Source organism: Melanostigma gelatinosum (assembly GCF_949748355.1).
Source record: "Melanostigma gelatinosum genome assembly, chromosome: 14".
NCBI lineage: Eukaryota > Metazoa > Chordata > Actinopteri > Perciformes > Zoarcidae > Melanostigma > Melanostigma gelatinosum.
The window spans coordinates 12,564,117-12,588,899 of NC_136647.1; the positions used below are offsets into that span (position 1 = coordinate 12,564,117).

The 24,783-nt window shown below is 43.6% G+C and overlaps 2 protein-coding genes across 2 annotated transcripts; both read right to left on the reverse strand.

The window, feature by feature from the left end:
- Positions 1-439: 439 nt before the first annotated feature.
- LOC306787623 (lissencephaly-1 homolog A-like) lies at positions 440-11,517 on the reverse strand. The gene is made up of 11 exons (XM_079282817.1): positions 11,380-11,517; positions 6,165-6,433; positions 4,929-5,013; positions 4,771-4,845; positions 4,450-4,656; positions 3,425-3,593; positions 3,065-3,167; positions 2,713-2,941; positions 2,120-2,221; positions 1,881-2,037; positions 440-1,738 (listed from the first exon to the last, which is right to left on the reverse strand). Exons 2-11 carry the CDS (start codon positions 6,194-6,196, stop codon positions 1,665-1,667), a joined length of 1,233 nt encoding a protein of 410 aa, XP_079138943.1. The 5' UTR covers positions 6,197-6,433; positions 11,380-11,517; the 3' UTR covers positions 440-1,664.
- Positions 11,518-11,667: 150 nt separating this feature from the next.
- Positions 11,668-24,454, reverse strand: LOC306788020 (clustered mitochondria protein homolog; the record flags this gene model as incomplete). Its single annotated transcript, XM_079283349.1, has 28 exons — positions 11,668-12,471; positions 12,566-12,639; positions 12,726-12,857; positions 12,951-13,044; positions 13,202-13,323; positions 13,591-13,716; positions 13,865-13,945; positions 14,070-14,209; positions 14,702-14,855; positions 15,608-15,692; positions 15,769-16,016; positions 16,117-16,179; positions 16,672-16,824; positions 16,988-17,088; positions 17,197-17,298; positions 18,190-18,317; positions 18,425-18,733; positions 18,857-19,032; positions 19,613-19,831; positions 20,073-20,165; positions 20,275-20,422; positions 20,636-20,761; positions 21,060-21,214; positions 21,331-21,461; positions 21,553-21,693; positions 22,287-22,458; positions 22,566-22,717; positions 23,320-24,454. The coding sequence occupies 28 exons, from the start codon at positions 24,452-24,454 to the stop codon at positions 12,393-12,395; spliced, it is 4,839 nt and encodes a 1,612-aa protein (XP_079139475.1). The 3' UTR covers positions 11,668-12,392.
- Positions 24,455-24,783: the final 329 nt, after the last annotated feature.

Below are 24,783 nucleotides of genomic sequence, written 5' to 3' on the forward strand. Positions count from 1 at the left end.
CTCGTGACCCATTTCTTTCAAAATGATTTTCTCTTATGATTTTAAGTTATTAGACCAAACTCCGATATTTACATCTACACTTCATTTTGTGGGCCACAGGCTGTCATTGGTCTCCTTGTCTACTAATCAATATTTGTCTGAAAACAACCAAAAGTCTTACAGTCACACTGACAAAAAAAAATGGTTGAGAATATAAAGACGGCTGAATAGAACGAGGAGACTGCGGTCACAAATGCTCCTTGCAAGCTTGGGTGCCTTTAATGTCTTCCTATGTGGGATGAACTGGAAGGTGTGCTGCAGTGTCTGACCTCACTATGATATTTTGCAGCGGTCATTTCTGTCAAGACTCCACGAGGTTTTCCTTCATCACATTCCGCCTCCTTTCCTTAAAGACAGCATACAAATAAGGTAACTTATATTTACAGAATTTTATTTCATTATGTTGCAAACAATGACATCCAGATATATTGATACACAACTTTTACTGTGCGTGTATGTGCATTTGTGAGTGTGTGTGTGTGTGTGTAAAGAGAGCAGTGAGACCACAGAAAGCAGAATGAAAATCCCGTGTGAGGGAGCCCTCAATGGGTTAACAAGGCAGATAGTGAGCAAGAGGGCACTGGGCGATTCTCTGGGGCGACACACACACACACACACACACACACAAACCTCATAGAAGGTGAGCAGACTTCTTCCTCTGTAAAACACACTTTTGCTATGGGGAGGGGGGCGTGTGCCTGTGCTCTCAGCAGCTTAGGGATCAGTAAGGTCCTGTGAGTGTCTACTAGAAAGCAAGTTTGTTAAAAGAGACGAAGAAGTATGAATGAACACAGTGGACGAGAAGCTTTGCCTCCACTCTCTCTCCTCCGACCATCAGAGCAGAGACGGTGGAGAAGTTCTCCTGTCATAATATACAAACACACACTCAAAGTATACACACATGTACACGTGCACTCGCCCACAGAACCTAATGTGATTCGACTAGGGAGCTGCATCCTGCTTCATTTTTTTTTCTTCGACTTGTTATCATCTAGCCCTGGACAGCTTCCACTCATTCCTTCTTTTATGCTTACTTTCCTCACAGCTTCTCCATCACCATCCACACAGTGACAGACCACAACAGTTGAAGCATGGAGAAAAAAACTAAACAAAAGCTAAACCCCCTCAATGAGGGGTGCTATTGGTTTTTCGTGCACTGTCAGTTAACTGGAATCCACCTGCGCCAGCACACAAGGATATTTACCCTTTGACCTGACAGGAACAGTATGCAAGTTCGGCAAATCTTTTACAGTCTACATTTTTTTTGTTTGAATCACCATGCAAGGAATACTTCTCATCTTTTGAGTGTGTTTATGTGTCAGAGATTGCGTGACATTTATTAAGCGTACCCTACATCCAGAATAATTGACATAAAAGGACAATAGTCATCTTAACAGGGCTGGACCGATGTAGGGGAGGAGGGACAGGAAAGGAAAGGAGAGAGTGGACGGGGAGAAGGTAAAGCGCCATTGGTCAACTAGGGGTTGGAGTGCGAGAGGAAAGGGGCTGGGTGACAGGACAGAAGGAAGAGGGCTGAGGGGCCAAGAGACGGGTGGGAAGGGTGGGGCCTAAGGGATGCTTTTTGGGGTTGGGGGGCAGGACAGGGATAAGAGATGGAGACGGTCTCAGCGGCACTCCCAGACTTTGACTGTCTGATCGACACTGCCCGTCACCACGTAGGGAGCAGTCTTGTGGAAATCTGCAAGAGGAAAACATCTGTTCAGATACGCTGCATTTAAGATAAACTACAAGTGAGCATTTGCGCTTGGGTTCTGTATTTTTGCATGTGCAGTGCAGGTTAAAGTTGGATGTTTTTAATCCCATTCATCACTGGTTCTTACCCAGAGAGGTAACGAAGTGTTCATGGGCACACAGGGTCTTCATGCAGCGTTTGTTCTTGTAGTCCCAGATCCTAACGGTTTTGTCATCGGCACAGCTCACTATGAATCTTCCTCCAGGATGAACCAACACCCCACGCACCCAGTTGTCGTGTCCCACCTGAAGAGACCAGACGATTACCCACCGCTCCCCTGATCAGTAAGCAGGAACGCGAGACAGTCGTAGAAATCGGGCTACTCACCAGAGTCATAAGGCAGATGCCAATGCTGACGTCCCACATCTTAATTGTTTTATCTCTAGATCCGGAGAGAAGGAAGGGGCCAGGCTTCCCACTCTTCTTGCTCTGCAAAACAGAGACACAGGGAAGTTGTAAGAAACAGTGATTGGCTACATGAACATTTGTCATCAAAGAGATGCTTTAAAAAAGGTATAAAGAGGTCATTTTGAGCAACGGAGAAGGGGTGAGCTCTCCTTCACACATCCTCAGCTGTCCCTCAACTTTGTCATGTTCTGTTTTAATCAAAGCAAACATGTGAACATCTGACCAATTGCTGAAACCTGCAGAGTCTAAAAGACTCCCGACTACATCTAATCTTTTGGGGATAAACTCAATTACTAGCTAGATAACCAAAAGCCTCACTGGCTTCACGGGAATAGGGCTTTTTCTATTTTATGTTACGGTTCTATTCAATTAAAGTGCATTAATGTCTTATGAGGCACTCATTACTTGCGCTGCATATGCTATAAACAATTGTGGGAAACCCTCCAGCTGAACCAAACATACACAAACATCTTCTGTAGGTAAATATTAGACCCTGCGACAGCTGTACATACCTCCGAGCCTGTGGCCTCCAGGATGGTGGGGTGAGCGCTGTCGGGGGCCCAGGCGATACACTCGACCACATGTTCGTGCTCCCGCAACTCAGCTTTGCACTCCTTGGAGGCGACCACCCAGACGCGCACCGTCTGGTCGTTGGAGCAGCTGGCAATCAACGAGCCATCCTGGTTGGGACGCACCATCCTCACCCATTCCCTGTGGCCTGTGAACGTCTTCACACAGTACCTGCAGACGGAGATTAAGTTTAATTATGCGCAGCTGTTCAGCAAAACAACGAATCGTGAACTAATGCAATATTATCAGGGATAAAACGAAGGAAGATGGTAAAAATAGGTGCAGCTAACTTACCCAGTGGCCACCTCCCACATCTTCATGGTCTTGTCTCTGGAGGCCGACACTATGTGGTCCCCGTTCGGCATGATGGCTACAGATGACACATTGTGATCGTGGCCTGGACGACACAGTCGAGAGTTTAGTTGTGTAAATAGTCAGATGTGCCCGAAGTCAGTGTCAAAATGCACTCGAGATTTCTAAAGTAAAGCCAACCCATCATCAGAAAATAGTTTCTAAAAATGAACTTAAAGTAACCACAGTGAGAGTGAAACCCAGAATCAGAACAAATATTTAAACTATTTTCTAGTGAACTGTAGTAAAACAGATCCACACTTTTGTGTGCTCCCGTTTGTTATTTCTGTGAATATGTCTTACCATGCATTGTTCGGATGCACTCAAACCCCTGAAAGTCCCAAAGTTTGATGCTCATGTCAGCTGAACACGAAGCCAGCAACTTCCCCGTCTGGTCGAAGGAGATGTCCTGCACAGAATCTGTGTGGCCCTTCAGGGTTCGCTCAAAGTCCCCCGCCTCATAGTCCCACACCTGAGATCAGGGGTAGCGACAGTCAGTCATGGAGGCACTTCAGTCTCAGCCAATGATCAAACAGAGACGTACATCTCACCTAAAAATCATGATGCGACTTTTGACATTACTGATTTGGGTCACTACAATGATGTCTCGTGGCCTCACAGCCAAAAATGCTATATTGACAAACAGTTTAAACAGTTTAAATGGTTAAGAAATGCCTTTCAGCTAAAACCATGTTATATAGAGAAATGAAAGGCTGAAAAGGAAAGAAGAAGGCTGAGTTGAAAGACAAACTGATTTGCATGTTTCCCAAGGTGCAGTGCTCTGGGAGTGTTGCCTCTGACAACACGAGCCTCAGCCCATCTCCACATAGATGATTAGTGACAAAGCAGAAACGGTGAGGAAGGAAGGGAAGCAGGGAGGGAGGAGGATAAAGGGAGGAGGAGGGGGGGAGCAAAGCGTGTTGAAGCAGAAGCACAGAGGATGAAAAGCCTCAGATCTGCAGCACATCTTTGATCTAAAGGGTCAGAGCTGCAGAGGCCATGTTGTGGTGATTCTGCTTACAAACGCTGCTGCATGCAGCCATCACTGTAATGTTCCTGGTAGAGCCGCCTTAAAAGCGCTGCTCTCAAAGATATTGCATTATGTGACCATGAGAAAAGCTAAAGGAGTTCTAGAGTAGAGGGGGGACATTTTGATGGACAAATTGATGCGTAATATATCGTTGTGCTGGTACTTCTTTAAATTGTTGAATGTAAAATAGTCTTTATAGGACACTAATAAGGTAGGTCAAGATTTGGTTATACACCTAGTTTTCTTAAACTTTCAAATGATGCAGCTTAGTGTGTAAACCCCATCTCGCTACACACACCTTGATGGTAGCGTCCTCGGAGGCGGTGACCATGACAGAGAAGACGGGGTGGAATATGACCCGTGTGACCGGAGCGCGGTGCCCGCTCAGGGCGTATCTCTCTGGGGGACGGGGGATCCACTCCTTGGGGTCTCTCTTCTGACCCACAGGTCCACCATGTGTCATCTCCTCCTTCGCCTCATTCAACTTTGATTCCAGCTCCATCACCTGAGGCGGAGCCGTGAGAAGAAGAAGAGGAGTCAGAAGGCTGTGAACTATTTTATATCATCCTACTGTCCATCTAGATAATACACTACGAGACAGCACACAAACAGTCCTTACCTTCTTCTGTAATCTGATGACTGAGGTCCATTTCTTTTCCAAAAGGCCTGCATACTTTTTATCTCCCTCTTCATTCTATGGATGCAGAAGAGCAAGACACTGAGAAAGGGATCCACATTCTTCTTGGTAAAAATTATTGGACACAGTTGTATTCTTACCACATCCAGCTCAGCCTCTTTCTTGAAGGTGGAATAGGCCTCCTCGTAGCCATTGGAACGGAGATAGTCGGCTATCGCCCGGTTTCTGTGAAGAAGTGGAATAAAACAAATTTCAGGGGTTAACTCGTCATCAATCACAGATGTGGTCCTCACAGATGCGTTATGTGGTCAGTATCAGTGCAATTACACTTATTTATGTACAAAAATGTGGTAAATTAATTAATAAAAGTCAAAGTGAGATTGTCATTTATTAAATATTAGCTCGCCTTAACAGAAACGCTGTCAGACCACACCCTGTTTAACAGATGGGAGCAATGGGATTCAAGTTTCACCTCAAATTTGACTTAAGTGCCGTAAGAAACTACAAAACAAAACATAAGGATCGAATCACTGGGAAACTGTGTTTTGTGTTTCTATGGACAACGTAAGAATAGAGAAACCACGAGCACATGGAAACACACCCTTAAATACAAGTACAGACTCGCACACAAACAAACTAAGTAGTGTAAATGAGTGGGACGGCTCTTTCATGAGAAGACGGGTGAATATTTCATGAGTAACGGTGCTAAATTTAGGCTGCGGCTTCAGGGCCACTTTGAACGGCTTAGAAATGTAACCCTGATAAGACTGTCTGAACATTGGGCCGTCACTGACGGAAGGGTTTCCCCCAAATTATCCAAATCACATCCTTTTTTGGAACTCATCAGAACATTAACAATCCAGATTTGCATGACCAATTAGGATTAAACCCGGATGATGATATAAAACACTGTCTGGACTGAGGTGTATTGAGATGGGGTGCCCCATGATCGGCACAGAGCCGCTCACAGATGTTCCTCCTCCTCCCATCCCCCTCACTCCTCTGCCTCCATCATGTGGGTTATGAAATATTCACTAAGCAGCTATCAAATGAAGCACCTTGAAGCTCACGCCTCTTCACATTTCCTCAATGATTACACATTCTTTTAAAGGTCTGGACTTTCTCACAACATCTGCATTATCCTCTTCTAGATTATTAATCCCAGACAGCCAAACACGTTCCACTACTCTCCATGTGACACATACGTCTGTGCGTGTGGTAAAACTTCGAGGTATTGCTAAAAAAGCCGACATGTACACACACTTTAATTGAAAGCGGTCCTCTTCAGGAGCACCACATGTGTGTTTGTCTACATGTCTGTTCTTGTTTGCATGCGTGATGAGCCTACGCGCAAATATTCCAATCCAGGCACTCACAGTTCATCTCTTTGTCTCTGTGACAGCACCATGGTGGCTGCTGCTCTCTCCCTCTTGGGGGAGGTGGGAGTGAGGTGATGTTCTGGGGAGGGGGAGTCCGGCTGGGAAGTGTGTGTCCGATCCCACAGTGATGCTCTTCTTTCAGAGATTCTGAGGTGGTGAAGAGAGGGCGGTGAACTGGAGAGGCTGCTGTCAATCAACTGTTGAGTCAAGGCTTCACGGAGTTCTCAGCAGCCCAAATCTTACTGACAATCAGATGTGCCCATCACCTGATGAAGAGAGAACAAAGAGAGAAGGGGTTAAAAAACAACAACTGATGGCCGGCAAAAATGCTAAAACACATAGAACATATATTTTCGGATTGAAAGTAGGGAAGTACTTCAACGTTTAGTTAAACAATGCAATGAGAAGTGGGGGAAAGCAATCTTAGGGAGTCTTACACTTCAGAACCTTCAATACTGCCACTAACTTCACTACATTCATTTCATATTCTTATGATTACAATATAAATTATACTGAGAAAAAAACAGTTGTTCTACAACTTAAAAACTGTAGTAGCAGTTCTTTCTGCACACCTGATCTGAACCTCAGATTTGCTTATGTTCCATAAGAAAAAAGGATATTTAAGTCAACGACTGATTCTTTATACTCATTTTGGGACAACGGGACTATTCCAATGGAAGAGCACAGATCAACAGCACCAATGACACATTTAAAAACACCACTCAGTGATGGTGAAGCTAGTGGGACTGTTTACTTCCTGAGCTTCAACACTGCTGGCACCTGGGGCCACAATAGCACTAAGCTGCTTAGTGGCTAGACCAGAAAACCTAGAGTGACTGTGTGTGTCTAAGTGACAGAGACCACAAGTCCTCCATACAGCTGACGATGCAAAGAAGGGCTGGGACGCTGGCTAACAGGATTAACCCCAGACACAGAGAAGGGACCATGACAGCAAGCCATCTTTGTCTGAATTATTGTCTGGTGCATCGTTCTTGTCCGTTTCACCATCCGTTGCCAGTTGCCACTTATAAGTTTTCGGCACATATTTCTATTTTAGAGATGAGCACTTATCTTAAGTAAAAGCACTGCAGCTGCAGCAGACAACAACACATTTACCCAGGGACATGTGTCCTAGAAAGAACTCCTCTCTCCTGCCTGAATCCATGACGAGCGCTGACGAGACCGAGCTAACTATTTTAGCTGAACAGCATTCTCAGCGTGGTTCAAAAATAGCCATTTGACTAAACGGTCCAACCTCCAAACTGTTATGTAACCGGGACAATCTCTGTGGCTCCTGCACCTGTCAGAGACTGTGGAGCTTCACCAGCAACTGTATCTGGGAGAAATGTTTTGAAAGGAACACAGAAATAAACAAGTGGCCGTACAATGCCTGGTTTCAGTCAGTGAGAAAGTCTCGCTAAAGTCCTCCAGTTATTCCATTGAAAGGCAAATTTAGTTATCTCGGCTCAGTGGAACGTGATCATAAATAAAGAGGAAGTGTTCAAGGTCCTGTCTATGTGTCAGGCGTATCAAAAGGTAGTAATGTAAGGGGGGGGGGGGGTTACAACCTGTGCGATCATCTAAACACTATTTATTTTAATAAAACGATTGATTTCGATGTATTTGCACACAGCTTCTACTGAAGGACAGGCAAAAGGTTTGCAATGCTATTATAGAGTATGTATATGTTCATGTGTGGACCCCCCCCCCCCCCCCGTGGGTCAGCTACTGGTGAGAAACATATTTTACCTGAGGACTTCAACCTCTAGATAAGCTTTATTATTTCAGTATTAAGTTAGGATGAAGATTTAGTGCTCAGGCTTTTGAAAGACACAGTAGTTAATAGAAAAATAATTGCCAACTATTTTGAAGTAAATACCGTTTTAAGTAATTTACGGAGTAAGATGAGAGCTTCTAAAATGTGAGGATTTGCTACTTTTCTGACATTTTAAAGATTCAGCAATCAAACGGGAATTTTATCGATGAACAAAACAAAAGAGAGGTGCTACTTTTACCTCATAAACAATCTTTTTCTGAGACACTAGCTGGAGGAGAACACACAAAGTCGACAGCAGACAAGTTACATTACATAAACACACAAATGGAATTAACATTAATTAGCAACAGTTGATTGATTGCGGTAATATGATTATTGTATAACTTCACCGTCTAACAAACTTCTGCTGTCTAATACATATTTAATCACCATTTAGATAAATATGACTATCGGATCAGACGCAGTATCAGCAGATACCCAATAGTTAAGGACATCTGGATCAGAGTCAGGTGTTACTGTCAGGTGCACGTGTCTATGTGGAGGTCACTAAGTGCACAGGAAGCATGAGGACCTGTACCTGCCACTGAAGAAAACTGAGACGTCATTAGGAGATAGAGCAGCGTCACATCGTTCTGCATTTACTCATGAATGCTAAATGGACTGTACTTGTATGGAGCTTTTCTAGTCTTTTGACCACTCAACGCACTTTAACACCACATGTCATAATTTACACCTATTCATACACTGATGGCAGGAGCTAACATGCAAGGTGCCACCTGCACAACAGGACCATCTACTCATTCATACACCGCAGGAACAGCCTGCTGGAGCAATTTGGGGTCAAGTGTCTTGCCCAAGGACACATTGAACCATCGAATGAAGGACGACCCTGCTCTACCACAGAGCCACACAGATATAACAACTTCACCGAATGTTACCGTAACATATCTTCTTATGAAATGTAAAAAGATGAACAAATCCCCTGACTAAGCTCCCATTAGGCTACAATATCAGACTATGACATCAGCAAACCATCTTTCTCATGGTTCAGTTCAGTGACTCATACTTTACCTCTTCTCCAAATGAACACGTTTTAATCCTGATATGACTGCAGCATTCTCTAACACTATGTAGGAATGGATCTGTAAATGTAATGGTGTGATCCTTAGTGACATGAGGACAATTTGACTTCATCTATAGGGCTCTGATTCTTTATCATGATGGTGGTCTGTGAAGACTTACTGCTTGCCATCTTTCAGATGGACACTTAGTCAGCAACTAATAATTTTAAATTTCAATAAATAGTTTAGTCTATAATAAATGTCCATGACAGTTTCTTAAAGCCTGAGGTGACATCTTCAAATGTCTGTGTGATGTCACAGAAACAGTCCAAAGCCCAAAGATATTCATCTGACAATCGACACTAACCGCTAACCCTCACACTGGAGAAGCTGGGACCAGAGAATGGTTGTCATTCTCACTTGATAATTCAATTAAAATTGTTGCGGATTTATTTCCTGTCAATGTTATTGTTAAACGCAGGAGTGATAACGAACAGAAGCAGCATTGAATTTAGAAAAGAGAATCAATGTTAATCTAACAAAACTAAAAAGGCAAAGAAACCAGCCACGAGCATACATTCTGGTGGGACATCCCGCTCCAGTCATCATCACGCTCAGTTTATGTCAAGCTGTTGTACAATGCTTCTCCTTATGGGTGACCTTCAGGGCAAAACAAGTCCCTGCTGACACAAACTGAACCACAAGACTATGTTTGATTACAAATCAAACATCAAGGCAAATCATGTTTTCACTTCAAACTGGCAGCCTCCCCTACACCATTACATTTGTATTAATCGGTGACGTCTCGCTCCAGAACAGGATTTCTTTTTGCATTATGAGTCTACTCCCCGACAATAAAAGACACACAAGTTACTCAACCTTTATCTAAAACATACGCACACGTTATCAATGCCAACAGTCCAATATCTAAACGTGACAAGACTGAGAGAATATAGAAACAAGTTTGACAGAATGTCAAAACATAACACCAGTTACTCTTTGATTTTCCACTTAATTAAGAAGTATTGTACTTTAATAAGTGAGGATCTTCTCATACAAATAGGAGAAAAAGAATAAGTGGGAATACAGGAGGAAATTTAGCAGAGGTAAAACATGAATTGCACTTTCAGTAACATTTAATTAAATTGTAAACAGATAATGGAGAACATAAAACATATCTGTACACCCTGAGAGGTTCAGAGCCTTTTCTACAGACATAGACCCTCCCATTTAATGCCAAGCAATTGCTGCAGCTACTGGACAATTACTAGGGCATTCAATTAGGTAGTGAAATCCAGCTCATCGGACAGTTCTAGACATCTCACGTGAAATCTGTACAGCTTTGTTGATTATCAGTATTTCTGGTGCCTTTTTTAGTCTCCACCCGGATTGGGATTCCTCAAGCCTTAAGGGAATTATTGCCTTTAGGGAGTTTGCAGTATGCGTGAAAACACCCCAAATTGGCTAAAAGCTGCTTTCATATTTTTTGAGCAACAGTAACGTTACTCGGTTCAAAAATCGGGCTCGAGTGACGTCTTTCCAAGGCTTCTGTGGCCACAAGGGCAAAGTTGCAGCAATGGCTCAGCAACGCCCTTTCCAGCGAACGTTAGCTTAGCAGGATAACGTAGACGTGAACTGGAGCTGTCAGTTTAGACTAGATTTATAGTACCACACAGACACCACACGAAGGGCGTTGGTCTACGACAAGGAGCTAAGCAACACAGTCCCATGCTGAAACAAACAAGTTATTCGTTACAATTAAAAGGGGAATAGGATATGTAACCCAAGTTTGATTATAGGGCTATTAGCTGTTATTCACTGGTTTAATGGTATTGTATAACGTCATTCATACACACGCCGAGGCTTACAAAACACGGCCAACATCTCAAACTTGTAAATTTAGCATTTGACTTGTGCATTTTGTGTCAACGTCAGAACATTTGCACCGGGCTGTAGAGAATACGCCAGCAAGCTGACATCCCCTCAGTTAGCTTAGCCGGCTAACGCACCACGTTAGCTCATCACCATAAATAGACGCTAACGTTGGAGCTAAATGTTCAGCTGGGCTTCACAACAAGTGTCTCGGTACTAATCACGCGTTGACCGGTAAGCGCCGGACTGGTTTTGAGATGACAACCACGTTCTGCGTGGTTAAATAATACCACCGTCAGGTTATCTTGACGTTCAGTTTTTTAAATCGATGCTCTTGTGAACGCCAACTTTGCCACTTAGCTTAGCTTGTCGGCCTCTCCGCCATTTTGCGATCGGAACGGGAAAGCGCAGGGACTGCAGGCAATTCGTCGTTAAAAATACAACAAGTCTTTCTAAGTGGCGCAACAACAATGTAGACGTGTGGACAGGACCACTAACTTACCCTTTGACGATGGTCCTTCTCATATCCCATTGACACGCCTAAGCGTGCGACTGGAGTCCCTGGTTTTGATGTGATAATGTGACTTTTCACATCACCCGGTCGGTCAGATTGTTCTCCTCTTTGGTACCACCGCATTCGCCCCAGCTAACGGTCGCGTATTGGACATCGGCTGCGCGCACGTTATGCGGGGGCGCGCAGCGTGCACCTCTTTCGCTCTTGGAATTAAAGGGAGAATACACCGTAAATTTGCTTCACAAGATGTTTTTTTTATTGTTGCGTACAGCCACGTTTTAATTTTTACTGTAAACAAGTTTCTCACTGAGATGAGCAGCAGAAGGACAGCCTGTTGTCACTCATTTGAGACGAATCATTAAGCTTTATTGATAGTGAAGATTGGAATAACTCCAAGTAAACTATAACAAAAACTCAAACACATGGACAACATGGATTAAACAATAATGGACAGCTCATACACATCCAAAACAATTAGAGATGAATTTAGGAATATCATGTTGTGAGAAGTGTCCCTGGCACAATTGTGAAGCCCAGTGGACACACAGGGGACTGCAGGATGACAACACGTCATTTAAAAATGTAAGAAATTTGAGTAGCCTACACTGTTGCAGTTTAGTTTTTTTCAGTATAAGTAGGCCTAATATACTGTGCTTGTCTATTCATCGAGCAGTACAATTTGATTGAGTGTGGAGGGTTTATACATGTGTCTGATAACAGGAAAAGAGTTTACATATGTTAGTCATATGCCACATATTTCATAGGGCTCTTCAACAGCAGAACAAACTCCTCCTCCAAAGAGAAACTGCTACATCTGTTTGTGTCTTGGATTTGTTGTTCAAAGTAGGCTAACCTACTTGTTACCACCATCAATTAGCCAGGCTTTCATTAGCTAGTGTTGCTCATTGTCCATGGCCATTTCCAGGAGTTTGACTGACTACACAGATGCTCTATTGTAACGATCCCTTTAGTCCATAGTTCAGGGTTGTTGTCTGCAGTTCTTAAGTCTTTTTCCAGCTCTCCCATTGAACTTTTTCCTTTCCTTTCATTTCAGTCCTCAGGTCTGCAAATTCTTTTGCACTACAGAGAAAGACGTAATAAGTGAGATGAACATTACCACCAACAAATGAGTGGTTATCTTTGATTCCATAAGTGGGACTTTTCCTGTGTTCACCTGAGGGTAACGAGAATGATTCCACAAGTCAGGTTGAGCTGCTGAAGGATTGTGGGAAAGCTGGGTGTGGAAAACTAGAGAGAAACACAGATAAAATGAATCATCTCACAACCGGATATGCTTGCATGCAAGTGTTCGTGTGCTACAAAACTGTACAAACCTTCGGAGGTGGAATACAGGCAGGTGTGTTTCTGTAGATGTGGTGGATGGCTTTCTGAAGGGCCACAGCCTGCTGAGTGAGGCTCTGCAGGTACTTTGAGCTTTCCTCCGTACTCTCATGGTTCTCCCCAACCTTCATGTGTCCAACAATTAAGTCTCTCAGTTAAAATTCTGAGTACATGACATCAATATAACAGAAACCATGGCATTCCAGCATTCAGCATACCTGGCTCTTATATATTAAAAAAGCCTCTTTCTCGTGTTGCAGAGCTGATCGAAGCTCCCCTTTGCTCTCGTACACGGTGGCAAGCAGATGATGACTGCACAGAAGATAGACACAGAAGTAATGAAAACTTTGATATGAAGAAAATGAAGGAAGGCAACAGTATATGAATACGGGGAACACAGAAACCTGTATTTCAAAGCATGTCTATCATTTTCTCAGATTGTAATGTGTTGGACGACCACCTGTCTTACCTTCGTGCATGTTTCAGGGATGTGGCACCGTGGTATTTTGAAGTTGACATTAAGGCATTCTGTAGGAACTTCAGGGAAAGCTCATACTCCATCAGGCCATGAAGCACCAGACCCAGCATACTCTAATGTAGTGGAGCACAACAGGGGCATTAACAGAAGCCGTGCCTTAATGTTCACTCGGCTGGTTGCTGAAATACCAACGAGTTATCAAGTAACTTTCTCAGGGTTGCGTTCAGTGATTACTTATGATCTGGCAAGGCTATCTTATCCACCTGAAGTTATTTTAATGTAACTTAATCATCTTAGAAGTCCCCCCACAGTACTTGAAGGGATTTCCTTTTTAAAGTTTTTCTTTATTTGCAATACTTTGCTGGTAAGGTCCCACTTACATCTAGCAGTGCGACTTGTGGATGGTCTTCTCCACTCACAAGCAGGGTGAGGTACCGTGCGCGATACAGCAGCTGAAGGGAGGTCGAAAGCCGGCCGCCAGCAAAGCAGTACAGAGCCAGGTAAGTCTGAATCACACATAGGAGAACACTTCCATGTGAAGTCGCAAGTGAAATATATCAGAGTTAAGTAAGGTGTTTGTAAAAGAGCAACAGGGTTCACGTGTCATGGCCCAACAATCTGTTTGTGGATCAATGTAAAGGTAAAGGAACTCACATAGTCTTGGATGGTCTGTGGATGGTCTATACCTTGTATTCTCTCACTACTCATAACAGCCTTTTCCTGGTGGCTGAGGGCCTGTGAGACATGAGGGAAGCATTACTTTACGAAAGCCCACAAATTGTTGTGGGTGATGATTCAGAAGTCTGGAGCCACGCTTGGTAAAAGCTCATGGTAGAAATGAATTGTAATGCATATTTACATCTGCATACTCCCCCAGGATGTAGCAGATCCGTCCCAGGAGACGCAGGCACATGCACACGTCTTCATGCAGGACACCACATACGCTGCTGAACAGAGTCAGGGCCTGGCTGATCAATTCATGGCCATCTTTGAGAAGCCCTGAAAGCAAACATAAAACTCTACTGATGAGCCTTGAATGTATAAAAACATGAAGTACACCAAATCCTGATGTTTGTCAGTGTCTGAAAACATCCAATAATTCACAGTTATTACAAACACATTGTCCATGTATGTACCAACAGTGCTCTTAAGGCGTAGCCCACTTAAATGTCAAATATGTAGCTAACTTTACCTCCTGCATTGAAAACATGACCTCATGAGTTTTATTAAGGATGACATTTTTGTGTTGTACGCCAAACAATGCGATACTACTGTGTATGCTTGTGGGGAAACTTTTTTTTTTGTTACACATCCCTCACAGTGCCTGTGTAGCTGCTAACGATATCATTCCGTGCTGTGTTACTTTTCCATATGGGCTCTCCAGTTCATGGTCAGTCCCTTGAAGCGCCCAAGCAAGGCCACCGTGCTTCCTCTCAAAGTGAACATAGAGACTGTGTTTTAAGTGTATGTTTTTGTGTCCGTGTCTCTCACCCTGCTGTACTGCCACCTGTGCGTGTTGCACAAGCCGTGTGGCGTCTGTCGCTGTAGGTTTGAGATGTTTGACCAAAGGGAACATGTTGACAACATCTTCCTCACCGAACACTGGCCTGTGACGAGACTCAAACACATACTCCCTCAGCTGCACCTAAATACAGAGAAAGGGGAAGAATGAAAACAGCTGCATTTTAAAATTTCATGAGATGACGTTACATTTTGGCTGCCCCAAGTCAACGCTGGAGATAATTTAATTTTTTTAAAGGGCTTGTTGGACTTCAGCAAACACAATAGCATAATGTAAGTCCTCAACTTATGTTACCACACCTGTCTTATACAATAAAATATGAGCAGATATTTCTACAAAATATCATCTTGGCTTTTGCAGCAGATTCAACAATCACCATCATTATTGGTGAGCCCAGTTTTCAATCAAAAGAGAACTTGCTGTTGAGAAGAACATTTTTGTATTTCTCTCTCTAGTCCTTATTGCTCAACTTTGATCTATTGAAGCACCAGATTTGATTCTTAATAACACAAAAGGTGTGAATTCAGATACAATTCGTGCAGCTTTACGGTGAGACACCCGAGGCAAAAACATTGTCTTTCATGCATTGGTCAATTTTGAGATTTTGGGCTATTTTGCTTCCATTTGTGTCTGTAGATTTCTCCTAAATTTGCAGAAAGTTAGCATTCGATAATGCCTCCTTTGCATATTTAAACATAACATTTCAGAAAACTTAAAAAAAAATTGTCTTAATGTAAGTAATCAACAAAGGATGTTTCATGGTGATAATTATTAGTTATCTTTTGTACCATATTCACCTGGTGTGTCTCCCTTAAGACCGACAGAATTAATTGAATTTCACAGATAAATGTATTGTGAAGAGGTAGATGTCTGACCTGGATGCCCGTCTTGATGGCAATCTCTCTCAGTAGTGAGATCCTCTGAAGGCTGTGCTTTTTTATTACGTCATCTATACTTTCACTGGAAACAGAGAGGATGGCAGGGTAAAATCCTGTAGCACATATCCAACCACACACACACACACACACACACACACCTGTCTATCGTGTAGTGGTAATAATCTCCAGCCTCAGTCCTGATCCGGCCCCACAGCTCACTGGGGGTCAGTCTAGCCCACACACTGTCTGTCAACAAGGGGACTCGACTCCCGTTGCTCCGTCGCCGTCGGCTCCTGCGGCGAGAGAGCAGCTCATCTGAGCAGGAGTCGGCGAAGCAGGAGGAGGAGCTCAGCAGGCAGTTTAAGAAGTGACTGACAGCAGCGGAGAAAGCTGCAGGTTCCACGTCCTGGGAGACAATAAGATACATGCGGATATTAGAAAATGTATGATAGATTGCGAAAGGTTATTTTAATATTTTACTTATTGACATTATTTTAGCACTCCACCTGTAGATACGTCCTGAAGATGTGTTTTGCGCTTCTGATGATGACTTCACTGATAGAAATTCTCTGTGAGAGAACATTTGATCAGTTATGTGATCAGGAGGATTTTAGCATCCTGACGGACAGTTGGCATCCTTTATTTCCTAGTGTTTCTTTCACGTTATATAAAACATAATGTTGTATTCTATTCTGGCATATTACGAAGGACAATGATCAGAGATAACTTTAGCCCTCGACCAAGAACTTCGAAAATAAAATCTTTGATCTTAACTCAGTCTAAGATTGAGTTGAGATGGAAAGATGAAACCACAGTCTTGCTAACTGTGTGCCTCAAGAGTCAAGGACCGGAAAACAATTGCGCAATTGATCATAATAACATCTTCAGTACATCCTCATCTTCTGCCTGAAACAAAATGTTCAGGCCACATTTATTTTAGAAAAATGTAATTCAAGTGATGTAGTGGAAGTCAATGTAAAAGTAAACTCAAGAGCAAGAGGTAAGCAGCTATGATGACTTCACAAATATGTCTTAAGGGTAATAATAGCTGGAGCAAGTACCTGCACGTGGCTGAGTCTCCCTCTGTCCTCCACCTTGTCCAGCTCCCTCAGTAGGGTGCCCAGGTATCGCACGTTCACACCCCGCTGATGTAGCACTGAGGTCAGGGTCGCCCCATCCATCGGCACTGCTGAGTGGTCGAGACAGTCCCTCAGCTACCACACACACACACACACACACACACACACACACACACACACACACACACACACACACACACACACACACACACACACACACAGCAGTAGAATTATAGATATTACGTTAGACTTCATGCACATGGTACATCTGGATGTTATTGCTCCACACACGACTCACCACTGCTGGAATCTGATTGGAAAGTAGAAAAGCAGCCACGTCCCATAACAACTGCCTCTGCCTTTGAACCTCCTCAACACACTCTGAGGAGAAACGAACACCTGCAGCAAAGACACACAGTTCAATCCGATTTTTTTTTTAACTTTATAAACATGACCGTATACATGTGTGTGTGTGTGTGTGTGTGTGCGCACAAGTGTGTTCAATACCCGGAGAGCAAACATCAGGGTTGAAGCGAATGTCGAAGCAGGAGTCACTCACTGATCCGACAGCCTTGCAAGCTTTCATAATCACATTTCTTCTCTGTAATTCTACAACAGTAACACATGAATGCATTATTAATCGACACACAATCAAACTATCCTCACCACTTTCCTTGGCCTTAATCAATAGTCAACAATGAATATTTGCACTTATGAAAACCACACTGTTAAAGCTAAACTCACTGCATTCAAAATACTTACTTAAGTATAACAATATAATTATTATTAAAAGCTAAATTTACTTAAGTGCAGTAGAATGACTATATATTATATTACTAGTTCATTATTATTGATGCATAAACATGTAAGCATTAGCAGCATGTTAATGTTGTAGGAGGAATACATTTTTTATACCGTTTGGTACTTTAATATATAACAATGCATCCCATTTTAATAACTCAAGTAAAATTTGTGTGTCAAATTTTCATTTGAAAAATAAATACGAACAAAAGCTGTCAGGAAAACATAGCGGGGCAAAAGCAAAAAGCGGCAGAGAATAAAGACACAAGTTCTTCAAAAACATACTGACAGTAAGCAGAGTACTTGTACTAAGTTACATTCCACCACTAGGGATGAACTTATGAACTTCTGAATTCAGCTTTTAAGCCAACATGGTTGAGAAGTCCAAAGAAAACTGATAATTTCAGCATTCATAATTTAAAGACAACTGAGCAAACGCCATCTGCTGATGAAGATCATGTGCTGTGACGGAAAGTTCCAGAACAATAACTAGATGGATCTTGTGATGACATTGTTTTCCCAACTGTTGTTTCCAAAGTCATGAATTCCCTTACTTACATGTCTTAAGTTATTACTGTACATCCTTTGTTCGGCTAATTTTGTACCTTCTCACTCTGTGTTCCTCAGCATGATTTCTCTTTCTGACAACACAATTTCTCCTCGTTTATCATTTCACTTAATTTAGCTGGTCTTATTCACCCATACCAGCACCGGATGTGGCTGTATCCCCAATTCTCGGCTCACTGAGTGGCTCTCCGCTCTGCTCCATGGCTTGTTCTTCTGTTTGGATGAGATCCCGGGACACCATCTTGCCATAAAGTTCATACCTGCAACAGAAAACGCAAGATAAGAGGGATGAGATGCTTCATTTCCAAAGCTCAGCTCATCCTGTTGCATGGTAGCTGCATTCGTGTCCACATCTCGTCTTCCTCACCTGTGCTGGACGAAGGCCTCTATCAGCTCTGGTCTCAGGCTGGCCAGGCTGTGATGGTGTCGCTGTGGGTAACCAAAGATCTGGCACTCCCTCGGCACCTCCATCCTCTCCTCCGTCTCTGAGAACTGGAAGTTAAGGTCAGGGGGGAAGGTCCGGAGGAGGTCCAAGATGTAGGGTCTTCCGTCATTACCCAGGATGCCTTTGGTCTCGATGCCAGAGCAAAGCTCCACTGGGCTGTTGCTGTGATCGAGCACCTGGTGACGTTGGATTCTGAGCGGTTTACTGGTTTTATCCAGAAGCTCCAGAAACCTGGAGTAAGGTTGCGATAATTAAAGGTTGCATGTTTAAACCTATACTTTATTTTGCTCTAAATACTACTACTAATACTAAAATATAAGACTTTATTGTGTTTTGTGAGTATGCGTGTGTTACCTTGGGTGAGTAAAAACAGTTTTTCCATAGTCATTAGAGCCATAGACAACACTCTGCTCCTGATTTCTCTCCAGTATCCCAGGAACGATGGTCTGAGCGATAACACGGATGCTCCGATAATCTACCACAGCTGTCCCAAGTGTGTGAAGACCCTCTACGTCTACAGACGCGTAAGCCTGACGCAGAGCAACATAAGTAGTTTTGTTTCGATGGCAACAACTTTGTTTCATGCTTGTCTTATTGAAAATATATTCACATATTAAATACTATACAAATGAGACTAAATGAATGGATGTAGGCAGTGTGAACAGGCTTTCTCATTATTTTCCTTTTCCTCTCATCAGTTAAACAAACAGTGTTTGTGCTGGTCTTTCATCTTACATTCATTGTTATAAGTAGGCTACAATTATCAGAACAACACGAACATTCAGACTCCCTCATGTGGCTCATTCTGCAGATATGAATGTTGAATAAAACAGAAAATTCTGAAATTTAATTTGGCGACCCTAATAAAATCTCCTGAGGGTTGTGACCCAGTGTTTAGGAGTGAATAGATTCGGTTATAATCATTTGCAAGTGAAAATATAGGGAGTACAGTTGTACAGGACAATTTTAGTGTTTTAACTGTTGAATATTGTTTTCCCCGTTAAAGTACACGCAATCGTACCCTTACAGAACTGCTACTGTCCTTTCTGGAACAAATATACTTTGAAATGGGACAGATTAAGCAGTAAATGTACTGCTGTGAGGACCTACCTGTGCTCCCCTCAGGTCACAGATGGCAGCAGCATGAGCAGCAGTGTTGCCCCCTAGTGGGCTGTAGTGCTCCGATATGTCGAACCCGAGGCTGAAGAACAGGTTGTTCCAGATGAACATCTGCATATGAGGCGCCTCCCCAGGGTTCAACGGCATGACGTTACCGTCAACAACAGCTACAGCGCCTCGTGTTGCAGCCGCAACAAAGTCACTGTTTGTCTGGATGGAGGGATTCAAATCTTGGTGAGCATGTTCTCTCACAATCTCAGAGGAGGAGGAAGGAATAATCTCACAGTGAATTCATTGAAACACTGACCAGTGGAGAGGAAGTTAAGGGGGACAAAGATCTTAAACATCTGTACGCCTGGTCACTGCTTCAGGGACGATCTCACAGTCACAAGTCGGCTTCTCCAATCATTACTCAGATGGAAAGGAGATGTTTCGAAATCTGTGGCCTCACCTTGAATATGCTCCTCTCTCTGTGCAGGCGCTCCTGAAGAGAGTTCCTCGCGAGTTCCCTGCATCCCTGCAGCTCCTCGTTCCACTCCCGACTCTGTGGTCATAACACACGGCCTACTAATCAGCATCAGCATCACTACCAGCTAGCCTCAGATGCTCCATGAAACCTGCATGTGCATTCATGCACATTTTATGTCTGCAACCTGCCCAGCTGTCTGCTCGTCCTGGCCCATGCGACTGGTGTGCGTCTCCTCCGCTCTGACACAGTCGAGGGTGTGGTCTCCATGACGGGCGATCCAGGTGAACACCTGGAAAGGTGCTGCGATCCGCTCAAAAGGGTGTTGCTGGACTCTGGTTCACAGCAAAATCTTTTATTAGTAAAGTGTGCATGGAAGCGAGAGTTTCTGTTTTATTAAACTCATGTTACTGTCTTGTATCAACCCAAGCCTCAACTCTAGAAATGTAGACGACCGCTGTTACTGTATTTCCATCCACATATTGTATTGATATTAACAGTGTTACATGTCACTTGATCTCGTTCCAGCTCGATTACAGACGGCTCACCTCTTCTTCTGCAGGGCACTGAAGGTTTTCCTGAAAGCAGGGCTGACTTGACTCAGCAGCTCAACTAGAGAGTGGCAAAGGATTTTGGGAAGTGCAGGTTTAGGGTTGAAGTTGAAGGTAGTTGACCTGGAGCAGTCAGAGCAGAGCACAAGTTGAATCCAGATAAGTTTCTACTGTCCTCGTCGTACATAATTGTTGTTGGTTAACTGCTCTCTGTGGGCGCTGTTGCTGTAATAAACACTTGCTTTGTGGTGGAACTTGGAAGAAACACAACATGAGAGTGAGACTGAGAGTCTATATAGTTGTCAAGATGTTTCAGTCTGGACAAAAGTAGTGGACTGACTGAGCTATGCTGATAGCATGGCTACAAACTCTTCAATTTTCATAGCCGAGCAAACAAATGTCTCAATAGTTTAACACTCACTGGTTGAGGTAGAAGCCACGTGTAGAGGATGTAATGTTGAGTTCTTTGTCCTCCATAGTCAGGACATTGAGGTACATTAGGTCGCCGTGCATCTTCCTGTTTCCTGGAGGAGGGTTCCAGCTGCTCATGGTCAGAACCCGCAGACACTGAAATGGCTGTAATGATACTTTCATAAAGTACATCTGTTGCTTCGCTACAACCTAGAACACGTTTCATTGCATGTTATATGTCTAACCAATCGCGTTTGCGATTACAAAATCGGATGTCTCACCTTCCAGTCATCTCTGAGTGGCTGCAGTGGAGTTAGTGGTCGGTCCTTACATCCCGGGAGGATGTATTCTGGAGGGCTGCAGTCAGCAGACTCCTTTTCAGAAGCTCGCCTGTTCCCCACGCTGACACAGTCTGAAGGGATGAATATGGAGGCGAAACGTTGAACAGGCGGAAGTGCTCAGACTAAACCTGAAGTGAGGAGGTAATAAGAGAGTAATATTACCCGTGTCTCCCCTGGTGTAACAGGTGAGGTAAGAGAGTGAGCTGCAGTTCACTCCGTTGTATGCATCTGCTGGGTCGAGGCTCCTCAGAAGGTCACGGACGTGTCTGAGATGAAGACGAGCATCACGCACTGTGTAAGGGTCTGCAACAAGACCAGAAAAGAGGCTTTTAAAAAGGGTTTGATTCAATCTTGCACAAGATGAATGGGGAAAAAATATCATTGCTGTGTTGCATTTCACGGAAGAAGATAAACAAATCAGTACACAAACATATATTGACAATACAAGACAAAACAGTGCAGAATAAAATGACTCAAGTGGAGAAGAACTTGTGTTGTCTTAGGATTCCTGTAGGAGCCAAATCAAGACAAAATGAAAGTTCCTTGTAGTAGCTTCAGGTTTTTATTTCTTTCACAAAATAGACATCTATAGTGAGGTTTGTGAGTGATGGATGATATATAAATAAGTGGTGGTGATGTTTATTGAAGATAAATCAAACTGTGGTTTGGTTTAGTCACTAATGGTGCTGATATGTCGATATGTTGATGATGCATCTATCTGATGAGAGGTCAACATAGTTCATACTAAAAAGGGCCTCCCTGTGGTAACATGTTACGTGTGCACATGATGTGAGGTCTCATAAAACTGGACTGAAGTCAGATGCTGACAATGTTGCTCTCCAAAGTGAACGACACAAAAACACAACTTGTAGAGAAGAAAAAAAAGGACGAGTTACCCTCCACCACCTTGATCAGCGCTCCGTCCTGGATGCCCTGGACGGAGCGCAGCTCTGAGAGGCTGTCGAGCGCCATGCCCCCCAGCTGGAGGGAGAAGCACGTGCAATGGCAGCTGATCTCGTGGTCCATCAGCACCTGGTGCAGCTCGGCTACCAACATCTGGCCTGACACCTGAGAATGGAGGAGAGTTGGATTGGAGTGGTTCTGACAAATGTGAATATATATCTTTTAAAAAAAGGTATCTTTAAAAGAAAAGAGGAGACAGAGGTACACAGAACCTGAAGCTCAAAACTTTCTTTTCCAGGAGGTTGAATCCGGACAGTGAAGTCTGTCTCTTGGAGAGCGACGGCGTCCCCGATGCTGAGTTTCCTTTTGTCAGCCTCACACTGCTGCGGCCGATCATCCTCGAGGCTTTCTTGACTTGGAGGCGCTGTTGGCAACAGAAGAGACAAAATAAAAATGTGGGGATGAAAACATTTCAATGCAGGCTGATACGGTGATAATTAAATGTTAAAATGAACAAGGAAATCATACACTGAAATGATGGATATTACTAATTGCGAAAAAGTGAAATTTCCATCCCTTAAACGGAAAAAGAAAATAGCTTAAATGTAAATACTTAAATCGAAACCTGAAATACAAAAGTTTGAATTCAAACATGTAATTAAAGAGGAAATCAATGTAAAAAGGGAAAATAGATTAAGTTAGTTCGTTTGGCATGTTCATTTGGTCATCAAAATTTGTCATTTCACTTTTTCAAATTGTCATTTCAATATCAAATTTTATTTTCCTGTTTACTTTTCTTATTCACATTTAATTATGGCCCGAATATCGTCGTGAGTAGGCTATTAAAATATAATAACAGTAGATATGTCTTGAGCCATTTTCTCTTTTAATTCTAATTCAGAATAAAATGATCCTCCACAGCGTGATGCTCCCCTGTACAAGCTGCAGGTAGAATGTTTGAATACCACAGTGCATAGACAAACAACACACTGCAGTGTAAATAAAAGCAAAGATAAAACCGCTCACCTTTAACATGTGGTGCTGCCAGAAACAGCCTGTCGACTAAAAACAAGGTTTGCTTCATCTCGGCCTCCTCCTCCTCCTCCTCATGTGGCGGAGCGGTCTTGATGTCGTCGTCCTCTTCTCTCTTCACCGGGTCGTGGCACTGAATGTCATCTGCATTTAAATCTGACTGGTGTGTGGGGTCCTCGGACGGACTCATGTTTGTTTTCGTGCGGATAACGTCACAGACCTTTTCGTTTACATTCTGATCTGACGCCACAGTCGGCTGTCCCGTCCGTTCATCCTCCCCATAACTGTGTTGAGTCAGGTCCACGCCACGCTCAGCAGGGTCAAAGTTCACCCCAACTTCAGTGCTGCTGATGCTGCGTTTCGTCGACTGAACTTCCGTCTGTGACTCAGTGTTCCCGTCAGTGTTGTTGTTGTGTTCAGTCGGCATCACTGTGGTGCACTCGGATTTTGTAACATTCTCCTGTGTCGGCTCTGTCCGGACAAAGTCGGTGTTTTCCTGAGCAGCAACAGTTGTCTGTTGCAACTTAAAGACATTCCCTTCATCAGTGTTCAACTCATCCATCCGCTTGGTATTGGTATTGGTATAGCTCAGTATTTCATGTTCTTGCACAGCCATCTCTTTTGAAGCTCCAGTATCTCTTAGTGTGTTTACTTCTCTCTCCACAGTCTGATTATTGCACACGCGTATTTCTGTCTGTGCCTGAACATCTGCCTGGGACTCTGTCTGAGTCTGCACCCCCATACCGATCTGTGTCTCCACTTCGGTCTGTGTCTCAACCTCCGAAAACCCCCTGTTCCACCACCTGTTGCTCCTCTCTTGTCCTTCTCCCTCTTCCTCCTCAGACACCAGCAGACACACCATCGGCTCCACCAGAGTCACATCCCCTCCCAGGTTGCTGCTGAGGATGATGTCAGGAAACAGGAAGTGCTCCGGTTCGAAGAGTGGGTATTTCCCACCGGGGGAGATGGTTAACAGATCGTCCTCCAAGTCGTCCGGCATGCTGGGCGATTCACATTCACTCTCTTCGCTGGAAAGCAGAGGTGATCTTTCCGCCTCACCCTGGCCCGGTGCATCCTTACACTTAAAGTATTTTGACAGCGAGTGACAGCACTGGACTATGTTTCCCATGGTGCCTTTGTGCAAGAAACTGCAATATTGTGCAGGTGGCCTATGGGAGGAAACACCGTAATTAAAAAAACACACTTTTAGAAGCTGCTGAGTCTTAGTAACTGTCACATGTGTGTGTCTGTTTGTGTGGCATGTGTAAATGCAAGCAGCTAAGAGCCTTAGATTACAGCTGACGACAGGGAGGTTATGAAGTGTTCCTGCAGTGGTGTCACCTTACAGAGGAAAGGAGTGGCGAACCGTGGTGACTAAATCTCATCAGATGGACTCTGGAATGATGTTGGATGTGTGGGAATCCTGGAACACATATGAGAGGGAACGCTGAGCAGAGT